Source organism: Acanthaster planci, linkage group LG08 (assembly GCF_054643075.1).
Source record: "Acanthaster planci isolate LZ-2023a linkage group LG08, COTS_SCS, whole genome shotgun sequence".
In the NCBI taxonomy this organism is placed as follows: domain Eukaryota; kingdom Metazoa; phylum Echinodermata; class Asteroidea; order Valvatida; family Acanthasteridae; genus Acanthaster; species Acanthaster planci.
The window spans coordinates 9,542,170-9,565,465 of record NC_141784.1 but is presented as its reverse complement, the minus strand read 5'-3'; the positions used below and the strand labels follow the sequence as shown (position 1 = coordinate 9,565,465).

The window sequence follows — 23,296 nt, the reverse complement described above, 5'->3', positions numbered from 1 at the left end:
CCAGTGAAGATTCCTATGGGCTTCAAGTTTCCTTGCAGATTTAGTACGAGGTTAGATTTCAATGACAATTATGATGATTTTGTTCAAGATTCACAATTTAGGTAGTTGAGTTCAAAACAAGCAATAAAGATGTTTGGAATAGACAATTCTTGAAAATATTTGGTATCTCCCTATATAGTCTAAAACAATGTACTTTAATAATACGTCAAGCATTACACCTGCACCACTGCAGTTTATGTAAATTAGTGTCTATAAGAAAACAATACCGATCCACTGAAAAATCAGCACCACCTTAAGAGCACTTTCATTTCACTAATTAAGGATCCACAGAAAGTAAGAGTGTTTATTTGTGACAAATGCTGACCAAGGAAAGCCGAGGTAAGAGAGGAGGAACCAACAAGTACAATATACACTTTGCCATGGGAAGAACAGAGTAACACCCAGACTAGTCTTCACAGAATCTTGCTCAGGAAATTTCTGAGCAAAACTTTGCCAAGTACCAGTTAAGAGCACTATAAACAGTATGACTTTCCAGCTGGTAGCCTTTTTTTGCTAAGCAAATCCGTCGGTGCTAAGCAATTTTTAAACTTGGCAGTTTTCTGAAATGTGATCCTTTCATTCTGACGCATCATTTATCATTTTTTTCACCTTAGCATCTCCGTTGTCCTCAAACTGGTTCCTGACGAAGGTGTCAAACAGGTCCCAGCAGCTCTCCACCAGGTTGCCTCCCACTGACCACAGGTAACAGAAGACGAAGGTGGTGCAGATCAGCGAGTGCAAGCGGTTGACCTCCATCTTGAAATCTAAGGTGCCCTTGAAGACCAGGGCTTCCAGAAGGCAGCACAGGGTGTTGACCTTGCTGATGTCAACCTGCGAGGGGGTATAGGCAAGCCACAAAAAAGGTTGTGCAAAATGAGATTTCGCTACAGGGCAGGCCGGTGTCACTGCTCTAGGCGACTGGTTCCAGGAAAATGAATTTTTATGGGCTAGTTGAAGTTGAGTTGCAAGCTTTGCAAAGGGTTATGTCTAAAACAGGCACTGTTGCATGTGGCTGAGGATGTAGGCCCCTTGCAGTTGGTATTCGGTAATAGTTCCTTTAACATGACAAGGAACCATGGAAAAACATGAAGTACAATCCCTCCGTTCATCAATGTTTGCAAATAAGAAAAAGCAAAGCGGTTATCAAAAATGCTTATTTTCACTTGTCTTTTATTTGGCCAAAACTTGAACAACCAGCAGATTGTGATATTTTCGAAACAAAAACCTTATCACTCTCTCGTGAATTGAAATAAAAACCCCAAATAATGGCACACAGACATAAATTCAACTGGTTTTCATAACCAGACCCACTATCCCTTATGCAGGGGACCACAGTTATCTGCCGTGAAAACAGCTATTGCATCAAAGAGCAAAGTTCCAAATGGAACAAAAAATCTTGGAGGTTTTGATCAGAATTGGCCGTCTCTGTGCTCACCTCCACCCAACTTTTACCACCAAACATGTGAGCTTGATACAAAGTTGTGCTTTACAGAGGAAGATTGAAAAATGTACACTACAGACTAAGAGAAGGGAGCCCTTTCATTAATTTTCATATCGGGGGTCTAAGAACAGTTTTGCCATCAGAAGAAAATCCTGATATAAAAATGATGTCGAGATTTTGAACACCACACTGCCATAATACCTTAGTATCCTAAGATATTTGTTACACCATTTCTCTGTAACGACCAACCTTACTACTTCCTTGGTGAGAATTCCAAGGCTGAGCCCCTACCTGATTTATGGCCTGGATGCACTTCTTGCTGACAAAGCGCAGTCCATCCTCCACGTAAGTCTGGAACAGCTCCAGGATGTAGGCGTAGGTCTCCTCCTTGACCTTGCCCTTGAACTGGGTCATCCAGGTCAGGACGTAGGGCATCCACTTCAGCTCGCCGGGGTCGATGTAAACCATGCCGCATCTGGTGGAGGAGGGACGAAGAGTCAAGAATCAATCAAAGCCGGTCACAGATAAATCTTTTTCAGATTTCGCGCTGAAATCTGTGAACTAAATTCCAGGACTTTCCAGACTCAAAGATGCCACGTTTCACGACATTTTGCAGAGCAAAGTTGGTTGGTATTATGAACTGCAAGACTGCCATAGCTAGTACTACAGTCTAGCAAGGATAGCTAGTAAATTTCTCAGTATTCTGTTATGACACACTGGATTCTCTTGAGAGCTCTAAGTCAGGGCTGCAGAGCTGTTGCCTTGACCTCAATGTGATTTTAAGCTGGAAATAATAGTATTTGGAACTCCGAGGGGGATGCTAGAAGTTGTGGACATTCTGCAATGGAGTGGATATAAATCAAAAATGAAAAACATTTGACATGTCAGAGAACTTCATTTGGTTTTAATTATTAAAATGGAAACTGCGAATACCTCTGCCAGAGGGCAAATTTCATCAACCTAAATTCCCTATGTTGAGGTACAAAGTTCATGGGATACTGCCGGATTTGGTGCAGTTGAGGCTATGACGATTACTATCTACTTGAAAAAACTGTACGTTAAAGTTAAAACTAACGATATCAGTGTCCGTAAAAATAAACTTGTTGATTGCCGATGAACCGACACACAGAAGCTATGAAACTACATCCAATGCTCTTTTTTAGCTTTGAAAAACAAAGTTTGATTCAATCCCCAAGAACTACTGCAAACTCATTGTTTTTTGGAGTCAAATCACAAACATAAGGTACATTTCAACACCGATAACTGTTGCAGCAGCTATCTTTCATCTACCCCAAACGTCTTCATCTTAGGAAACCAGTACCTGCTGACAGTGGCTGGGGAGGCCACGGCCAAGTCCTGGACCTCAAAGACCATGTGGATGGAGTTGGACAGCTTGATACGCTCGCTGTTGGCCAGACACAGCATCTTATTGTCGTCCAGTACGGTGTTCATGTTCTCAATCCACAGTGCGTCCACGGGACCGTCGCAAATGACCCACTTGTGGTCGTCAGTGGTTTCCTTTGGCATGAAAGGAAACAATTGCTTTATACACGGATGATGGTTTATATTGGATGTTGCGAGGCACTAAGTAGATCTTCTGAAATGAAAGATTAAACACGTCTGTGCTGTGTAGCAAAACTTGCCATACGAGTGCCACGCACTGCCCTTCACAAGCCTTTAATGGAAGCAACTGAGTGTTAGATGAAGCTCTTCTTCACTGATGGCCCATTAGACTTCCTGTGCAATTCAGAGAATAAGTATTACGGCATGTTCTTTTAGAACTGAAGCTGCAGGCTACACTTAAGCACTCAGAAACTCACCTGTAATGTCAAGTGACAAAAACGTAGCAGTGATATAGCTCAGTTCCCCCTGGAATTTTTCTCTATAAACTACCAAAATACTTCGCTAAGAAGCAACTGAAGTAACATTCCTAACACCATAACTTTTAAGGTGAATCAAACCTATAAAGGGCTGCACTCCAACTTCCTCAATCCTGCAAAATCCTCCCAAAAAAAGCTCCCAGCGAAATCTGAAAGGATTCTCCGAGATCTTCCAAAAAAGGCCAAACTTACGGCGGAGGTGACACGGACAATGGTGGCCATCAGTCCGTCCTGCCACTCCAGGGTCAGCTTGTTGACCTCCCCATAAAGCTCACCCATGGACACCGCCTTGGGGTTCAGCACGTAGGTGTGGACTGGCTGGTAGTAGGGGCTCTCCTCACCGGCCTTGTGGAGCTCAGTTAACGAACTCTGCAAAATCTGGTTACAGAGAAAAACACAGTGCACTGAGAACCAAACAACGGTGTAAGACTGTGAGCGAATCACTCCGCTGAGGCTTCAAGTCCTACATGACACAGCCAGTACCATAGAATTGTGCATCATTTCAAGCAACAGCCAAGCAATTTGGCCATGGCTTGAGGTCAATAAGTAGCATGCCCACAGAGGCACATCCTTTAAGAGACAGGAACACTGTCCATTGACCCATCTAGGATTTCAGATTTTCCTTTCAATTTTGAAAGTTGAAGAGGTTAGGAAACAGTAGTCAACAGCTACGACACAACAGATAACGCAGGTTCAGAGCTGGCAGTATGGGATACTTCAACAAGTTGAGATACCTTTTTCTAAATTGAAAGTTTCATGTTATATTTCCACATCAAAATTAAGTAATCGACTAAAATTCCACATTATAATATTCTAAAATTGCAAAGCAATTTAGAACAAAAAGTTCACTGACAATTTTCTTTTGCGGTTGTGTACACTGAAATTTAACATTTAGAAATTTTGACGGGAGAAGTGCAAGGATTGTAAAAGTAAACTCTTTGATGTTCCACAAAACATGTACCCAACAGCTGCATAAAATTTCCACCCACAAGCTGTCACTGCCAACCTACCTCATAGGTGGTGGTCTTGCCACCGCCCGTCGGCCCTACCAACATGACACCATGACGAACGATCATGGTCTCATACAGCTGGATGACCTTCTTGACGATGCACTCCTCGGGCTGCAGGCCCTTGTCCACCAAGGCCTGAACGATGAAGGTCTGCAGGGTGCCATAATCGTGCTCGGGTAGGACGCAGCCGGGGAACAAATCAGACAAGATGCCCTGGGGGAAGAGGGGGATAACAGGCATGGTTACTTACTTCCTGCGCAAGGTCAGAGGTGGAAATAAAGCCGAGTGACCCGTGGTCAAGCATTTGTGTATTTGGCTGCTGAGCAAGAACTACAGCTACAAAGTGGACCAAGGAATGACTCCAATGTAACAGAGACTCAGTAAGCAGCAAGGTATTCCATTGAAATGCTAGCTAATCCACCATCGTTGCTTAGCACAAGATACTCCTCTATGCACACCGCCATGCTGAAGGTGTGCATAGTGAAGAGTTAACTCTTCTTCAATATCAGGCTCTGCTACATACCAGATGCAATGTCAAATAGCAAGGACTGGGAAACTACTTAACGTATTCAATTTCCTAGCTAACTTATTTTTAACCAAACTTCTGGTGTTCTTGAAAAATTCATACATGCTAGCTTTCCTGAAATCCAAGCACTGCCATTTAGACATAGATATACAAATTTTCAAAGTTGAAAAATGGCAAATCTCTCTGCTTTACACAAAAGTGATACTCCTTAGGTGCCAGGTGGCTTTTTCTGAGCGTGTCCTGCACAGTTCAGCTTCATTACCAAAGAATCCACAATAACTACGAATTTCCTTTCCTTTCCAAATAACTTTCTCTTAGATTTGCTCTGGATCCCTCCATGCAGCTTACCCCAAAGAGAACGGCATCATCAGCCAGGAACTTGGGCAGGTTGCTGTCACGGAGCGCCCTGATCAGCACAATGTCCTCGCCCAGGTCCGGGTTGCCTCGTTTCAGGGCCCCCGCCATGACCAAGACCGACTTGACGGCCCGCATGCCAAAGTCATAGTGGTCCTGCTGGGAGAGCTGCTCACTGCACAGCTTGTACATCTGGGTCATCTTGCGGGCCAGGTTCTTGGAGGACTCAAAGCCCTCCGAGTACAGAATGACTTCTGCAATCAGTGCTGAAGGGGAATTTTAAAATTCGATTTGACGTCTAAACTTAGAATTAAACAATCCCTTTATAAACACCTAGCAACAACTGTACACTGTTGCTCATAACCTTCTTATTCACAGATGAACAGATCTCACTTATCACAGAGAATTCAAACCTGCAAAAATCCCCATCATCTGATTGGTGGTTTGTTGATCACATGTCACTGAATTATTGTTCTATTCAACCGGTAAAACAGAACTTCATTTCACTTGCCTGGTTCCCGCCCCATTCTCCATACATGTATTTCATTCACCGTAAACAAGGAAGAAGAAAAATAATGTAGGGATGGGAACCGGTCTAACATTATACAAAACTCACAGTGGGTGGTGCTTCAGACACGACGCGTGCCTCAACACATAGCGGACGTAAACCGTGAGAACAGTTTCATTTTTTTTCTCCAAACAGAAGAGGATTTCATATGCAGGTATTGCGCACAATGAATGTTTCGCATTCCTGCACTGGTGTGAATAGATTTCATGAAGAGAGAAATGAAAGGTTCCATTCCACTCAACTCTGCCTTGTAGAATGGAATATTTCATCTGTTCTTACCACTGCACTCATAAACACTCATCATTTGTATACTAAACATATCTATCCATCTTTGATAGATACAGATGAAGTGTCGAGCAAAGTCCTTACTCCAAATGACTTTTGAGTGAATTTTACAGCAAACTGAATCTTGTACGGTATGACAGCAAATGCTATCTGACATGAAGTTTACTTTGCTTTCATTTTGGTGTAGTACGGACCATTTCAAAAGTAGATTCACAGCACTATAAATAGCCTTGTGTCTTTATCATATAGTTGGATGGTAGTAACATTGCCAGAGCTGGCAAAAATGTGGGACAAACGACAGGTCGGTTATCAGATTAGCTGACAGCATTTTTCCCTTGTTAAAAACACTAGAATGTTAGCCCATAGAAATGCTTGTAGTAAAAGAGTTCAAATGTACTAATTCAACGTATGCTTTCTGAAGGCAAATGTGAAAGCCTCCGCACAAAGTTCTTCATAAAAAGGGGGAGCGATACACTCTCGATATTAAAAAAACTCACCGTAATCAGGCACCATCATGGCGATCGGTCTGAAGAGAGCTTTGAGGTTATCAGGTAGCTCGGTACGGCCAGCGTAGCCGGGATTCATGGTGATGAACGCGGCGCAGGATGGCACCAGCTTGATCTCGCGTCCCTCAAACATGAACCGCGACAGCTGGAGACGAAGGTCACATCAGTTCAAATTAAGAGAGGAATTCGGGAAATGCTTGTCAAAAGAAATTCTGCAACTGCAGTTTTTAAGGAATCATATGCCTACAAATCAGGTAGAGATGACAGTAATCTCAAAATTAGGGATAGCATTTGATAACCATTATGTCAACAGAAACAATATTTTGTTCACTACAGGTGGAACTTTGCACCAGCGAGATGTGAATTTATGTATCTAGTTTGCTCTTTGCTGATCCCATTCATTAGGCAATTTAAAAAGTTTGGTGAATTCATAGAGCTTGTGGGAGACGAAAAGATGTAACTTGGACCCACAACTTCCTGCTTCTTGGGGTAGATGTCTAAACAATTTGACCACCAAGCTTCTGGTGATCAGCTGCCTTTCAATAAACCCAATACAGCATTACATATCGCAATTACCAACTTTTAGTTTTTTTAGTAGGGGAATTTGATATTATGTTGATGGAAGGTGGAGCCAACAAGTTCAATATGTTGTTCACAGGAAATCTTTGGGAAAAAAAGATGCTAAAACAAAAATACCTTGGCAGCCTTTGCATTCCTGATTGTGATGAGCTGCTGGGCAATGACAGACAACACCTCGATATCGATGCGGTTGAACTCGTCAAAGCAGCACCAGGCACCGGATTGGGCAAGGCCGGAGAAGAACCGGCCCATCATCTTATAGTCCAGGCCGTCTGAGCAGTTGAAGACCACACACTGCTTGGCCAGGCCCTTGGCCAGGTCCTTGGTGGTCTCTGTCTTGCCTGTGCCGGCGGGGCCGGCTGGGGCCCCGCCCAGGTCCAGCTGGAGGGCGCCCATCAGGCACAGGTAGCAACGATCCTGAAGGGGTGGGGGGAAGGACCAACTGAGATGAACATATGCTCTTGCCAAACCACACAACCTTCATGGGGAAACACCTGTTGTTACCTTTGCTTATTAACCAATGGGTAAAGTGGGCAGCACTTTGCTCGCTTTACTCAGAAATGGTACCATCCCGTCAAGAAACCGTGAATTCCCAAAGAAAACTTAAACTGTTCCATGAAGGAAACCTGCAGGGGGCACAGAACCATTCTGACCTTTTCGAGATATTCTCTAACCTCACAAGTATCTCAAGAGCACTTACCGTCAGTGGCGTGATGACCAGACGTGGTGAGGCCCCCAGGTACTCGTAGCCGTACACGTACTGCGAGGTGGACATACGCACCACACAGTTGTCCAGCTCCAGGTCCCAGTAGTAGCGCATCTGCTTGACCCACTCAAAGTTATTGGTGTTGTCCACCCCGTTCTTGACCATGCTGGTGATGATGTCGCGGGCGTGCACACTGATAGTGATCAGGGCACACAGGATATTGCGCACCAGCTTGGTCAGGTTGCCGCGCACCATGGCCGCCAGCCGGTTCAGACTCTGCAGGAAGGAAAAAACACAGAAGGGTGAGATTTGCTTACAACACGTGAGGGTCATTCCTAGCAAGTCTAATCTAATCAATATGCCTACATACTGATGATGTCACACTCCATGTTACTAACACAATTGACACCATTGAAAAGTACACATGTAAACAAAGTGTGATATTATCAGTACACAGGCCTACAGACGAATCAAGCACATACCACTATACCCTCCTCTGTAAACCATGGGAGTGTCTCACAATTCAGAACAGTCGGAACGTTCGATTCGGAATGCCTTATTCTCGTTACAGAACAGGCATTAAGAACACAGCATTCTGATCAGAGAGCTGCCACAGACTGGTTTATGCACAAAGTGGACAATTCCCAACTTTCGGGGCTATTCTTCACAAATCTGACTGTATTCCTGTTTGTTTTTTCCCCACACACATTCAGATTCTCAGCTATAAACGAGTTCAGATAGGCAGATAGTCTGACAAACATCACCCAACTGCAGATTAATTGAACAACTCCAGGCAACAAGTTTTACTTGAAAGGGAAGCAACAGTGTGAAATGACAGGAGCTCAGACAGCAACGAGACAGGCAACTGATGGGAAATCCGAGTGACGATGTGAATTTGTCAACAACTGCTCAATTTGAGTCACCGGAGGGGGGAGGGATGCGGTGTGAAGAGTGCAATGTAACAATTGATAACAGAGCTACTGTCCAGTCTGTTGCAAGTCCATCACAAGTCCTGTCAGAAGGAGGGTAACAGACCTGGTTACATACGTTCCCTTGTCACAAGAAGCAGAATGAGCAATGACAAGGGAATGTTTCTGTCACAGCTTATCTGGAACGGCTTGTTACTTGGCTTTGACTGGATGACTTGTGAGGAGTTCAGGGGCCTGACTACAGACCCAATGACTTCTGCCGCATGTAGAACAATCAAGGCAACTTCTAGACAGCAAAACCTTACCTCAAAGTTCTTGACCTCAAACTCCTTCATAGCCTCAGCCCGGTCGCAATCCCCCTCCAAGATCTCCGTCACATCCCGGCACCACATGGTCTGGGCCACGGTCAGCACCACCTGGGAGGCATGGCGGGTCACCCACTCCTCCAGGGGCCGCTGCTCAAAGTCGCCCAGGGCCGCCTTGGTCAGGCGGCGCAGTGAGACCACCATGGCCTCCTCCACTTTGCCCAGCCAGTCCTCCACGTTGCCCCGGGCCTTCAACCCTTTGCCCAGGCCCACCTTCTCGTTCTCGGGTGAGATCATGGCCAGGATATCGTTGGTGGATGTCTTCACAGCTTCCCCCTCTGCAAGTACGCAATCAGTAATGCAACATTCAAGTTTTTTACAAGCTTTGACCACTACGGCTTAGGCATTGTTTAAAAATACAAACAGAGATACCTACAGCAGAAAGACGCTAACTAGCGTTGAAAGATGTTACTTATTGTATTCCTGAATGAAAGAGTTTTCATTTTGAGGTCACAGACTCCCAACAGCTAAACTCTCGCAAGAATGAAATACTGGTGCCACTATGCTCAATAATATTCTGATAAGTTGGAACCAGATTGCAATGAGAATTCTTGAGAAAGCCATGTTGTTTTTGCCATATGCCTAATGTTACCATGCTTAGAAAGCCAGTAATGTACGTTGAGCCACTTTATTGCTGTGGCTTTTCAAAAGCTGGGAAATCTTGACTTTGCCAAAGTTCACAAAATGCATGTTAATATTTGTATCGGTGAGGAGTCAAAGAGTCGATACACCCTACCCTTTTCCCCTGAGGGGGACGTCTTGCCATCGACGGCTCCGGTGGTACCAAACTCCAGCTTGGCAATAGCATCGAAGCACTTCCTGAGGTGAGGCTGCACAGCGTGAGGATTGCGCGTCTGGGACAAGATCTCCAGCAGCTCGTCATTGGACAAGAAGTAAAATCTAGTCCCAGAAAGAAAGTGTTACTCTTAAAACTTGTGAACATTTTGGTTCAATACCAACTTTTTCTCATTTTTTCGGGGGGGGGAGGTTAATGGTATCATGGATTTTTGGTAAATGTGCAAGTTCTCATATATTCAATGTAGCATGTTAAGGATGTAGAATGGTCACCCAAAAGGGACCTTCTGTCCATGAGCAAGACACTTTGCTGCAATAACTTTTGCCACCCCAGACAAAATGACTAAATGTTTAGGTAGAGCTGGTCGTCATTACTTCTGACACCGTGACTAGGCTATGTATATTCAGCAGGAGGTCAAATGAGGTTTCAGTCCTCATCATAACCTTGGGAAAGTATATGCAGCAAGCACTGCCTTGTGTCTGCAGTTTCAAAAGTATGGCAGAGAAAGCAATACAAATTTTATTTTCCTGCTCAAGGCAAAATAAAATAAAGAAGGGAAAAGGAAGGCACTGATGAAGCAATCCATGTCTTGGGTCAATTCCAGTTTTAAGACTTAAATGATTGAAGAGGAGACCGAAAATCTAGAATAAGATAGAACAAATTGAGCTGACCTAGGGAAGATGCATCGCTTGGACTCCAGGTAAGCCTCCAGGCACTTCTGGATCTGGTCTAGGAGGGCGTTGTTGTTCTTGAAGGTCTCCAGGAGGCCAGGCTGAGTGGCCGCGCGCATGGCCAGCGGCAGGCGGTTGGCTTTGCGCATGATCTCCTTCCAAGACTTGTCAACCTAAGCACAGGAACAGCGAAGCCAGTTAACATGGTCAAGGCTCTGGTAGAACTGGAACTATACTGTACACCCATTAGCATCCATACTACATTGTAATACATTTCTAGAAAGCCATGGAGTGCTCAGATGGTTTGGGGCAGTACAAGGACTTACAAGTTGACTCATGTACACGCTAAGAAATAATGATTCAAATCTGCACCCAGATACCTCACCCAATACTTCAGATGCACCATGTCTCTCTTAGAGAATTAACTGGCCTAATATGGCCGCTTCCCCTCTGTCTGTCGCGCTGATGTGATATTTGAAACACTTTAGGAATTACTGTTTTTGCGTTTGTGCTGACGGCCAGTCAAGGCTTATCGACCACTGGTAGGGCCGAACCACAACCAGGGCGCAGTGCAAGAGAAAGGGGGTCCTTACCTGCATGAACATCTTGGCCTCGGCCGGGAGCTGACGCTGGATGTCCGGGGCACTGAAGATGCTCTCCAGGTACAGCCAGTTGCGCTGGCAGGTCAGCCACTCGTCCAGCGTCTCACCGAAGAGGCTGAGGTTGCGCACCCACTCCTCCACCCGGGTCTTGATAGGCCCCACGTGCCGGGAGCTGGCGATGGTGGAGATGTTGACCTGGCTGTCATCCAGCAGCACCTGGATCTCGTCGGTGCCACCCAGGATGAAGACGTCCTTGGAGTCGCGGTGGGGGAGCACCACAAACTCGGTGGTCTTCCAGGCATCTTCCACCTATTAATTCCGTTTGACATTTCAATCGGTCACTCATCAACACCAGGGACAGTTTGACTGTTCCTACTGGTCAAAAGGCCATTGCGTGGTTGGGTTCAAACCGCAAAAAGAACACTCTGAAGCACCGCTACGCTCTGAGCCACATCATGCAGTGATCTTCATATGAAGAGGTTTAATAGCACTACATATCCAAGGCAAATACCATGGTCTAGGCCGAGTGGGTCTCACAAGACATGAAACAAAATGGTAGCACAAAACTGTTAGCAATTTGTAAATTCCGAACTTGTTTTGACTTTGGACAGAAAAAAGCATGAATAGAAGTATTAGTGCGCTCAGTTTTAGATGAGATGTTTTAATAATACCGTCAGGAAGTCTGGTTGTAAATAACATCCCTCACCTTTGACTTGGGCCATAGTCTGTATCAGACCAAATACAGGTTTTAAACCAAATCTCGAAACTTATTTCAGCACATTATTATCCACCTATTAAAATCCTATTTTACCAAATACCCCTGTATTACATTCCTCTTTGAAAGTCCTATTCAGCTCTCAAAGAAATGGCAAACTTTAAGATTTTGAACAACACAAAGCTTAAATGTGAAGGCAGCAGGGAACAGAACACACTGAATTTAACATTTCTGCTTTTCATCAAAGTCCTTCTTCGGCCCTTTTTTTTTTTGGTGGATCCTGATTCATCGATACACAGGGATATTAAACAACCTTTACCTTCTTCAGCAGGGTCTCCAGGGCAGCCTCACTGGAGGCCTGGCCAGACACCTCCTCGATTTCCTCGGTGTGACTGAAGGCATCCAGCTTGGTCAGCAAGCCCAGGCTCAGGGGCTCCTCCTCCGATTTGAGGCTGAATTCCAGGATGCTCTCGATGGTCTCCCAGTGGCGGGGTTTCAGGGAGGGGTTGCGCAGGTTGGTGATCACCGGCAACTGGAGGGGAATAGAATAGACCAAATGCCAATCAAGTGATGCATTGAGAGGAGTAAGTAACAGCTTTGGTCGTCTACAGCCACTTTGGAAACTCTGGAGAAATGTCAAGTTGGTTCCAAGTACACTACAAGTGAACGGCACACTGAGCGCACACAATGGTTCAGGTACTGGAAATTTTCAACAGACTGTGCACAAAACCAAACTGATCTTCAAGTGAGATCTAATTGTTTACTTCATCAGTTATACATGCACTGTAAGTTTAAAGTAGATATTACTACAGAAAGGGTAGTACATATGGAAACCAGTAACAAGCACAATCAGAAAGTATGGTTATCTATGGTTCAACTTTCAGTCAAATGCACGTGAGCTTAATTTGGCTGGACTAATCTAGGAACATCTATAGAAGCATCAAGTGCTTAGGAATGAGGCAGCTTATCACAATTTTACACCAGACTCAGAGAAATGGAGAGGCAGCAGTTTGTACACAAGGAGGATTTATCAAGGCATTTGAACAAATGAATATTAAACTGGAGTTACAGATGGCATGTTGAATTCACCATGTGGAATGGTACACTCTGTACATCTCCTGAAGTACTCTTAACTCTGCACTCATAAACAATCATTCCTGGTATAAGAATGCACAGTTACAAGGTGAATCACACGTTCAGTATCAGGTAATGATGGGCCTTGACAGCGCTTGCTGGACCACAATACCAGGCCTACCCTACCTTCTCTCTCATTCCCTCGACTCTCTCCTTCAGCTTGGGGACGACGTGGTTGGGTGGCAGTCCCTTTTCAAGCTGATGGACAGACTTGGCATATCGGGCGACTGTTGCAGACAATTCTTCAGGGTCCAGACTGTCGAATTCACACTGAGAAAAGGAGAAAACTCGTCAAAAGCATTGAAAGAGTCTTCTAACACTACTTTTTTTATCAGACACATTTGTGCGGAAAGCTTCAAAACTTCATAAAACTCTTTCACTGCAACATTTTTGGTCTTGTTGTCGAGACCACTTAAGACCTTCAAATGACCACACAAGACCAACACAAGACCAACACAAGACCAACACAAGACCAACACAAGACCAACCCAAGACCTCCAGTCTGAATCAAGGCCACAATCTATACAAATGAACTGCAACAAAAGCATTCCTTTGTCATTGTTCACCCCGTTACTTGTGACTGGTCTTGTGCATGGTCTTGTGTCTGGTATTGTGCATGGGCTTGTGTCTGGGCTTGTGTCTGGTCTTGTGATGGTCTCAACTACAACACTGAACATCTTCCAGTTAGTTGAGACTGGTCCATGACAACCGCAGTGTGAACAAATCTTGATGTCCAAACTACATGATCAACCACATCTGGAAATCAGCTTTTAATATTTGTCCTTGTGCAAGAGATATTTTGTGCCCTCTAAGAGCAGCCACATGTATATGATTGTGGATAAAGTGGTCTTTGTAAAGAAAGTAAACCGTGAAGTCAGACGACTACAACACGTCACTAGTTCAGAATCATTGGCTCAAACCCAGAGTTGCCTTTGGTGTTCGTGGCATCTCGTAGAATCTCTAACCAACCTCGGTCCACTGCGCGGCGATTTGGTCCCATTCCTCCAGCGACTGCCACAGTAGCTGCTTCAACTTCAGCTCAGCGTGCGTCTCCTCCAACTCCTCGTACTTGAAGACTTCCACCTAAACAAATTCACAACAGTCGCATCAAATGGGAGCTGCTCATTGTCAATATCTTACACTCTCTGTAGACAGTGGTCCTACGCCGGGGCAGTCTCACAGAAAAAGGAGATTCCGAACCAAAAAATGAAAAAATGCAAGCACCTAGCATGATGCTGTCATGGTGCGAGGTCCAAGACTTGGTTAAATGGAAGTGGTAAACAGCCTATTGTGATAGTTGCATTTGCAAGTCAAACATTTGATAAACTTTTAAATTAATCTGAAGCTGTTTATCATCTCCTGCCACTAGCAAGCTAACTTAGTTTCAAACTAAGCTTAATGGTAATGTTAAACTTCAATTACTAATTCCAATAAGCGACTTTGTGTTTTTTTCCTAAACAGGGCATTACTGCAATTGTTGAATATTCCTATCCACTATCACCTGGTGAGCAGTTTTCAGCCGGGCTCATGCACGTACTCCACATGCACGCAAAGACCGTACATTCAAACAGAAGTTAGACCCGTGTGCTCAGCACATCCCCCTTCAAGACGCATGAACTTCAGTGACTTCCCACCAAAGGGACCGCTGTTGCTATTGTGAAAACTTGTCCTCTTGTTCCCGCTTGGACTGAATACACTGTGCGCACTATCGACTTACAAGAACTTTAAAACTGGCTGCAGATGTTTTTACCTTGAAGTTCTTCTGATAGGACTTGTAAAGGAAGGCCGTCTTCTGCAGCTGCTCCAGTCTACCACCCAACTTGTTGAGGAGAGCCGTGACCTTGAGCTGATCGGCGTTGACATCGAGGATCATTGGGTTCTGGCAGAGAAAAGACAAACAAATCACGAGTTGACCAGTCTTCGAAGAGCCACTGCAATATGCCGTAATGTTAGCACGGTACAAGTGTTGGCTGGGTAAGATAAAAAAATGATTGTGCCCATGCAGTGAAGGTTTCCAATTCCAGTTGTTGATCTACGCTACAGCAGAAACGAATGCTCACGCTTGTTTCATGGTATATGCATGCCAGAAGCTGAACCCACATGAAGATCTGTATTATCGCATCACTGATTTAGGTGAATTTTTCTTCTGGGGTTGAGCTTTCTTTCACTGAACTTTACTGCTTAACAGTCTCTGTGATATAGACCAAGGCTCTGTGGGCACAAACATCGTGTGTTTAAGCAGTGAAGTGAAATGGGGCCTGCTTATTCATACTATTGTTGGCCCAAGTACAAATGCTAAACAAGGCCACTTATACTGGCATCACTGTTTAAAGCCTACCTGTGATTCCTGCTTGATACTCTTGACGTCCTTGTTCAGCTCGGCGATGTCCTTGTCCAGATGGTTGCAGAACTTGTCCACGTTGGCGTCGCGCTCTCCCACCGCCTTGTCAATGGCGTTGCGGACGGCGATGACCGAGGGGGACAGGGTCTGGTAGACGGCAAAGTCCTCGGGCGGAGTGGGGACGTGGTACTGGTCCACCAGGTCGTACATGTCCTTGATGACCAGCGCTTCTGCCTCCAGGGGATCAATCTGGGAGGGAGAAACAATTGATTGGATTCAGCTGGGTACAAATCTGATAGCGGTATTGCCTTCAAGTCCACAATATGTCCATGAACGTATTCATTTGGCGCGAACTCCTACAGTACATGTTCAAATTCAGTGTAAAATCAAATGGACTATGGTCAAATCACAAACATCTAAGAGGGTACCTCCGGCATCCGACAAAAAGGCCCACATCTGCCCACAGAGCGCAGCCTGAGATTGTATGTGTTGATTGATGTGGAGGGAGGACAACCAGGGAACCTAAAAAAACCCTCATGGAACCGGAGTGAGCTAACAGCTCTGCTCACATATGACAAAGTCCAAAAATCGAACCAAGGACCAAGGTCACGAAAGGTGAGCATTTTACACACAAAGCCACACTCAACTGCATCAGACTCAGACTTCTTACTGGTTACTCTCAGTCATATACTAGAAATGCTTACATGTTTCTTTCGAACCAATCCAGTGATAATTACATGATATTTGACCACGTGCAAAAACACTTTCTGTGGCTTTGGCAAAAGAGTAACCGTTGTGGGTGACTTCAAGCTATCACATCACACTGGCGTGGACCACAGGGACAGGCGGCCAACTCACCCTTTCCTGTATCTCATCCAGGAAGGTCAGGGCCTCCACAAACTCTTTGGTGGTGCTGGGAATGATCTCCAGCTTGTACTGAGCATCTTGGGCCTCCGCGATCAGCTTATCCACGCGTCGCTTGGCCAGTTTAGGCAGCATATCATGGATGACCTAAAAGAGATGGTCCACAATAAATTGGGTGTTATAAAATCAGGTTGCTCTTCACACTGAGGTTTCAAAAAAAAGGACTGAAAATAAGTGGCAAATTCTTGATGATCTGTGCCAAATTTTACTAAGCTGCGCAAGACAGTAATTTTTTGAGTAAAGACAAATTTTGTCTGGTGAAAACAGAACACAGATTTGCTCATAGTAACTGAGCTTTAAGTTCCTTCGAGAATATTTTAAATTGTATGGACAGTTTTTATAGTTATTGGTACTCACATCGAGACATCTCAGCGGTGACGGGATGAGTTTGTTCCTCATCTTCACAGCGTCTACCATCAACATCCCGATGGAGCGCCTCAGGGCAATTGCCTCGGCACCAGCGTGCTGTCTGTTGTACCTCTCCAAGGCCTCAGAAAAGAACTCCACATCTGACAACACAAGACAAAGAAATAGAACAAACAATACTGACAGACGTGGGATTTGAGGCCACACTGGTACTCGACAATCCTTCAACTTGTCAAAAACTTACAAGGTGTCTTTGCAAAGAGGAAAGGGATTATCTTTGGAAAAATACACATATCAGTTCCTCAAGGCCATCAAAAACTTTTTAAAACCCTTTTGGGATTTTCGCAACATGAGTCATTAAACTCACACAAGTAAGAAGCAAAAAACATAAGCACAATTTGCTGGGGTGGTTTTGACAAACAGGAGGTGAATCACTGAACTTTATAAACAGCTTTGCAATGACTGATCTCCAACTGTCCGCTACTGTTTATAAAGTAAACGACTATCAACATGTGACCTAAAGGCCCCTACAGCACTAAAAGGCTCATTCTCTCAATGTAAATGCCAATGTACAGCTTAGATACGAAAAATATGCTCAGGAACACATGAGCCCAAATGTGTGTAAATTGGACGGCAGAGATTGTACTGGATATAATAGTTCTGCTTACCATGTTCCAGCTCTCTCATGGCTTCCACATCCAAGCTCTCGTTCTCACGGTAGAATTCTCGGAATGGCTCAAATGTGTCTCCGTACTGGCTGGCTGCTTCAAATGCTTTAGTGATGCAATCCTGTCAAATAAGTAAAAGTAACTCTCTAAATTGTGAAAATATGATTCGTTGCTCAAGTCACATGATGGCATTACAAGTTGCAATGCTGATTAAATTACTTGTAGAATCATTTGACCTTCCACTGTATACAGTCTGTCTTTGCGAGATATGCCAATTGTGCTATGCATCTCCATTGTGATAATGTGTCCTGCTTAGTGACACAAATATGGACTCAAGCCAGCAGGGGGATGATCACTGTTCTGTCTTCTAGGAAAAAACTGTTTTCCCACATTTGCTAAACGTAGATGGAAAAATATCAAGACTTTCAGGTTAAAAGTTGGTTACTGAGTATAGTTAATTTGAGAAGTTGCTTCAGATGCCCACGCTCAAAAAAGCACTTTGATGCTCCATGAAAAACTTACAACTACAACTTGTAAAAAAGGAAACAAAACTTCTCAGGCAAAAAAATGGGTTTTTCCTCTTTTTCTATTTCCATGTTTGAAAACCAACTTAAGACAAAATTCGTTTACAAAAATGTGTTGGCAGTTAAATTTTATCTTCTGCCCAGCAAAAAAGCAACACTACGAGTCATATGTGTGTGTTGTGAATTTTGCGGAAAAAAAATTACCAAATATCCTCTTGCCAATTAGAAATGCCAACGTACGAGCATTGATGAGACATTGAACAGCCACAACAAGAACCTCCTCAGGCTGGTGCCATTCTTTCAAGCAAGCTGATTTTGATCAGTGTTGGAGGGGTTCATGATGCATGAGGGTATAGATAAGCCATCCTTTTCAACATACATGCTTATCAAAAATTACCAAAGACAACACTAATGGCATTAAACCATGAACAAACAAATTCTAATCTACTTAATATCTATGGGGATACACCAACTCTTTCCAAATCCAGCTGCGGTCAAGTTAAAGAGGAGACTGCTAGATTAAAGTGGTGGTAAATCAAGGTTTACCTCGAGGTTTGGGTTTACCAGGGCATGTACTAGGTAAAACCAAAGATTGTTTAACTTCCAAAATAGTTCTCTAATGGTTTTGCAAACAACAGGATTGTGAGATGAGATTAGAGAAAAATTTTAGGGCATGGTTTATACATTCCTGTCCATGCTGATGAGCACAAGATAATGCTTGCACACTTTGGCACTGCACAATTCTACAGTATGAAATCTGCTTAGTAAGAAATATTCTGATGCAAATATGTGCTTAATAACCATACTGATCCTTTAAGTTTGGACAATGCCCTTTAAAGCACGCACATTGTAGTAACAGCAAAAGTGACTAAAGTAAACAATACAAGTTTGAGTCTGCTGTGAACTTGTTGTGGAAAAACAGGATCTACCCTTGAACCTAAGTCCCTGCAGGAACTGTACATGGTGGCGAATGGTCTGCTCACAGGAACCAATGAAGGAGACTTTGCATGCACTTGATTGGCGCAATGGGAATGACAGGTGACCAATTTTCATCAGAATGTGTACAACTGGTAAAATCTTTATGCGAGAGTGGGAGGAGTATAAAACGAATATCCTTCAAAAGCAAGAATGCGCTTTTACCATTGACTGAGGCATAGAGTCAACATTTCTTCGGTCTGTACCCACTCATTATATCCAACTTTGCAGCTAAAACTTTATCAGTAATTCCTTGGCAACTTCCATTTGAAAAAAGGGATCAACACCAACAAAAATAATGCACGACTGACCCTGAGGCTCTGTATGACACCGTGCAGATGCTTGTCATCTTCAAACATGGCGGTGAGACTCGGACCGTCTCCGGCAGTCTTCTCTTCAAACTTGCCGTTGATGATCGGTCTGCGTAAGCAAACAAAGAACATACACGAAGTGCCTGCTAATGAGACTCGCTGATGGGCCAGTTGTAATGGGATTGACCTATTCAAGTTGATTATCTGATAAAGTGGGAAGTGATACTAGATCTTGCTTTGTTATGAGACGCTTTGGTACATGGAACATGAACATAATGCTTTACTGTTTGACACAGGTATGAAAATCCAGGTGTTTTTTTTTTATAAAACAAGCTTAGAAAAATCTCCAATGTGCTTGGGTAAAACCAACTGTTTGATTCAACTGCAATTTTCTCTTAAAATGCAAACATCCACATTAAAAATATGAGAATACTCAGACTAAAGTACAGACTAAAATAATGCTCTGAAACAAACTTCATGGTTCGAATTGTTTTCAGGCTTGAACTCATTTTAACAAAATCAAATGGGCCATTTTCACAATGCAAAGCCAGAAATGTACAATTAAGACTGTCCCACCTTCTGTAACTTTATAATTTGTTTTTTAGATATGTTTAAAAAAAGAAAGGTCATTCAGTTTATCAACAGATATGATGAATTTTAAGACATCATCTTTTAAGGTAAACTTGATCTAAGTGATTGTCCAACTGTGCACAGAGACACTGATTAAATAGCACCAATGCTCCTACCTTGTGAAAGCATCAAAGTAGTTGTCAGGGACCAAGTTAACCACACCCAGGACGCAGTTCTGGAACTCGGTGATGACCTCGGCTATGCCGTCCTGGTACTCGTCCAGGTCCGGCGAGAAGAGGATCTGGTTGGGCTCCAGGACAAATTCTGTCAGGAAGAGAGGGGTCAGGGAGTGGTCTACGGCATCGTCCTGGAAACCCACGGTGTTGGTGCCGGCCAGTGACGCAGCAGCCAGGGTAGTGGTCCCCTGCTCGCAGGAACGAGAAACAGATTGAAGACCGTAAGTTTCACGGAGCTGAGAAAAGCACTCAGCAAGTTTACTGGCTAAGCCGACGTCGGTGCAGAGAACCGCTTACAAGCAGCTAATACATCACCTGACTTTTGGCTGGTGAACTATTTTTGCTATTAGCAAATGTTTCATGCGTTCAGGAAGTTTCTCTACTTAAGAGCTCCACAAAATTGGCCACTTGGAACCAAATTTGGAGCCAACGTCCTGGGCCCTCCCTGGCATTGCTCCTTCTCCTACCTTGTCTTCAGTCTCTTCTGTCTTCTCCTCCTTGCCTTGTATCTGGGCCAGAGAGGGCGTGTTCTGCAGTTGCTCCTTCAAGTAGTTCAGCAAGGTGGTGACCGAGTTGACGGCCAGCACGTGCATGGTGTTCACTATCAGGTAGTCTGCTAATCGGATGAAACTACAAGAAAACAGGCCGCAGTTAAAACTGATAAGTCATGAGCACAAATCCTAAATGGTCTTCCCAAGCAATTGTCATTATTATTATTAAGGATTTCTGGTTATGAAACAAGGATTTTTCAAAGCATCCCATGTACTGTAGCACATGAGTCGGAAGAAACCGTGAAGAGGTGACAATGAGAAACACTTACAATTTTAGCGTTGGGAGGAAAACCCCAGAGGAATATGCTGGTTAAAAACCCATGGAATCAGGTAGGGACTGAAAACCCAACCCACACGTCGACCAAGCCAGGAATTGAACAAGGGCTACAGAGGTGAAAGATGAGGAAAGAACCACTACACCAAACTGACTCCCCATTCTGATAAGGTTGCTGAGGAGTATAGCTTTATCTGTCTTTCTTGTGATCTGTAATTTTTATCCAAGTATTATTAACCAGAGAGTAACCAGAGCTGAGTTCATCGAGTTGATTAACCACTACCAGCCGGGGACTCCGGGATCGGAGCCGTATGGTTTATATGTGTGGCCGGGGTCTCCGAACTCGGACAAAGGAAACAGGGCCCTGTAACAAAAGACCGTACTCCGAACAAAAGACCAGGCTGCTGGGCATGACCGGAATTTTTCGCCCTCAAAAGTGGTGATAATCCAGCATTATTTTGAAACCGTATACCAGGGTTTGGGGTATTTAGAGCAAGCGGATTACCACCGGGGACAAAAGCTCTCCACCACCGCAGCGATGAGCCACACAGCACCGCTGCATGCTAATCTGGCCCCTATTGAAAAGAGGTCAGCAGTGCACTGAGCCAGGTTCGTGAACAAAAGACAGCTGTGTGACACCGCACAATCTGGGCTCTGTTTACAAGGCTGCAGGCCTGGCTGAAATATTCGGGTGTCAATGAAGGTCACCTGTCAACTTAGAGTAGTGCCTGAAGATTACTCCGTTCGGCTATAAACGACTGTTAAATGGAATGATGAATTGTTGAAGGATTTTGAAAACAGAAAAAATGATAGTCATGCCGGCCCAGCATCCTCAACGTTGAAAAATGCCCCGGTCCGAAGTGGTTAACCGAGTCTTCAATTACCCCGAACCTACCATGTCAGGCGTCTGCAGTGACTGCGCTTGTTGGCCTGCTCCGTGTAGGTCATCTTGTCCGGCGCATCTCCGTAGATGTCCATGTCGAAGTTGCTCTGCATCAGGTAGCTGGAGGCTGCAGTGCCTGGTGGACCTCCCTCCTCTGGGAAACACAACCAAAAATAGTCAGACAATCGTGAGCTGACTATTTGTGCAGCCTTTCGCTTCTCAGTTTCCTTCATTGCTATGGCGACGTAACAACGGAAAACTCCATGTCTGCACAAGTTTTGGCATAAGACTGGCGCAGTTCTGCTGAGGTGATAAACACCTGTCTCAAGAGAACTCTTGAGGTTCAGTGAGAGACCGATTCACAGAAATTGCCAGTCACCATAATTTTTTTCGAGAAAACACTGCTTGGATGTTCAGAAAAACTACAAGGAAAATTGTCATTTAAAGTAGCCAATTGTCATAGATAAATTGTGAGACAATCAAAGCTTGTCCCTTGCCAGATAAATATGAATGTACGAGAATGCCAATGATATCAGAAAGTCTGTTTGTTTGTCTCTCTTTTCATCATTTCGTACCTCCTCCAGGGCTTTCTGCATCCAGGAAGTAGTCATCAGGGGTGAAGCCGGCTTCCAGCAGGGCCGTGCGACAGGCACTACGGACCACTTCCTTCACCAGCTCACGGAATTCAGCCAGCCTGCCAGCAACCTGCAGCAAACAACATTTATACCAGTGTCCTCAATGCAGGAGTCCGTCACTCCATAAAAAGCAGGATTCCAAAACAAAATCAGCATGGCTGAAGATTGAGACTTTGAGAAAAAATTGGCATCTGAGTACCAATGAGGTCTCTGAACTTTTTTAAAGTTTTTGCTTTGGTTGAAACAACTGGAGTTTGAACTGAAACTTAAAGAGATTAAAACATCAAACTCTGGATAATATTCTAAGACTATGTAGTTTGAGTGTTTATATCACGAAGAAGTTTTATTATTTGGTATTGTAACAGTAATTAGAATTGGGCTAAAATTTTCTAAAAACTGCAACTAGAGCACAGTAAAGCAATATTAAACAATTGGTTTAACCCTTACCCCCACGGGTGAATGTAAAATCATATTGAAATCGGAGGATTTGCGACTGTTAGGATTAACATACTGACTCTCCTAGGCATAACAAATACATTGGGAACAATATTGTAAGTTTCCCAAGTGATCTTCTGTGGCAAGCATGTTAGTTCTTACCTCATTCAGCTGTGCAAACTGTGCCACGCTGAAGTCCGCCAGCGTGTACGTACGTCCTTTCTCAACCTTACACAGACCCATGTCACTGATGCGGTAGCACATCTCGCGCACATTCAGAAGGGCCGGCCGCAGAGACTGTGAAAAAAACCCACAGAGACAGAGGGACGAGATGTTACCAACCAATCATTTCCCAAAACCTGGTTAAAAAAGACAGCCATGTAGAAAGAACACAACGATAAAGCACTACAGGTTACATGACAAGTAAAAACACTTGGGAGGATTTGGAAATTTTCAAAGTTTTGTTCAAAATCAATTACCACAAAGCTGTCATCTTG

At 44.1% G+C, this 23,296-nt stretch overlaps 1 protein-coding gene across 5 annotated transcripts in view; it reads right to left on the bottom strand.

Moving 5' to 3' along the window:
- Window positions 1-23,296, bottom strand: part of dnah6 (dynein axonemal heavy chain 6) — a 64,720-nt gene that overhangs the window by 35,838 nt on the left and 5,586 nt on the right. For all 5 annotated transcript variants that reach the window (XM_087139662.1, XM_022234995.2, XM_022234997.2 and 2 more), the window contains exons 6-32: window positions 22,962-23,096; window positions 22,305-22,434; window positions 21,742-21,883; window positions 20,489-20,651; window positions 19,962-20,209; window positions 19,216-19,324; window positions 17,406-17,526; window positions 16,729-16,880; window positions 16,306-16,458; window positions 15,445-15,696; window positions 14,857-14,985; window positions 14,076-14,189; window positions 13,233-13,376; window positions 12,292-12,504; window positions 11,249-11,566; window positions 10,656-10,828; window positions 9,925-10,088; window positions 9,129-9,466; window positions 7,889-8,170; window positions 7,306-7,605; window positions 6,601-6,754; window positions 5,245-5,516; window positions 4,371-4,583; window positions 3,553-3,738; window positions 2,802-2,998; window positions 1,772-1,955; window positions 649-870 (exon numbers count right to left, since the gene is read on the bottom strand). In XM_087139662.1, coding sequence (XP_086995788.1) covers window positions 649-870; window positions 1,772-1,955; window positions 2,802-2,998; window positions 3,553-3,738; window positions 4,371-4,583; window positions 5,245-5,516; window positions 6,601-6,754; window positions 7,306-7,605; window positions 7,889-8,170; window positions 9,129-9,466; window positions 9,925-10,088; window positions 10,656-10,828; window positions 11,249-11,566; window positions 12,292-12,504; window positions 13,233-13,376; window positions 14,076-14,189; window positions 14,857-14,985; window positions 15,445-15,696; window positions 16,306-16,458; window positions 16,729-16,880; window positions 17,406-17,526; window positions 19,216-19,324; window positions 19,962-20,209; window positions 20,489-20,651; window positions 21,742-21,883; window positions 22,305-22,434; window positions 22,962-23,096 — 5,208 coding nt within the window. The remainder of the gene's footprint in view (window positions 1-648; window positions 871-1,771; window positions 1,956-2,801; window positions 2,999-3,552; window positions 3,739-4,370; window positions 4,584-5,244; window positions 5,517-6,600; window positions 6,755-7,305; window positions 7,606-7,888; window positions 8,171-9,128; window positions 9,467-9,924; window positions 10,089-10,655; window positions 10,829-11,248; window positions 11,567-12,291; window positions 12,505-13,232; window positions 13,377-14,075; window positions 14,190-14,856; window positions 14,986-15,444; window positions 15,697-16,305; window positions 16,459-16,728; window positions 16,881-17,405; window positions 17,527-19,215; window positions 19,325-19,961; window positions 20,210-20,488; window positions 20,652-21,741; window positions 21,884-22,304; window positions 22,435-22,961; window positions 23,097-23,296) is intronic.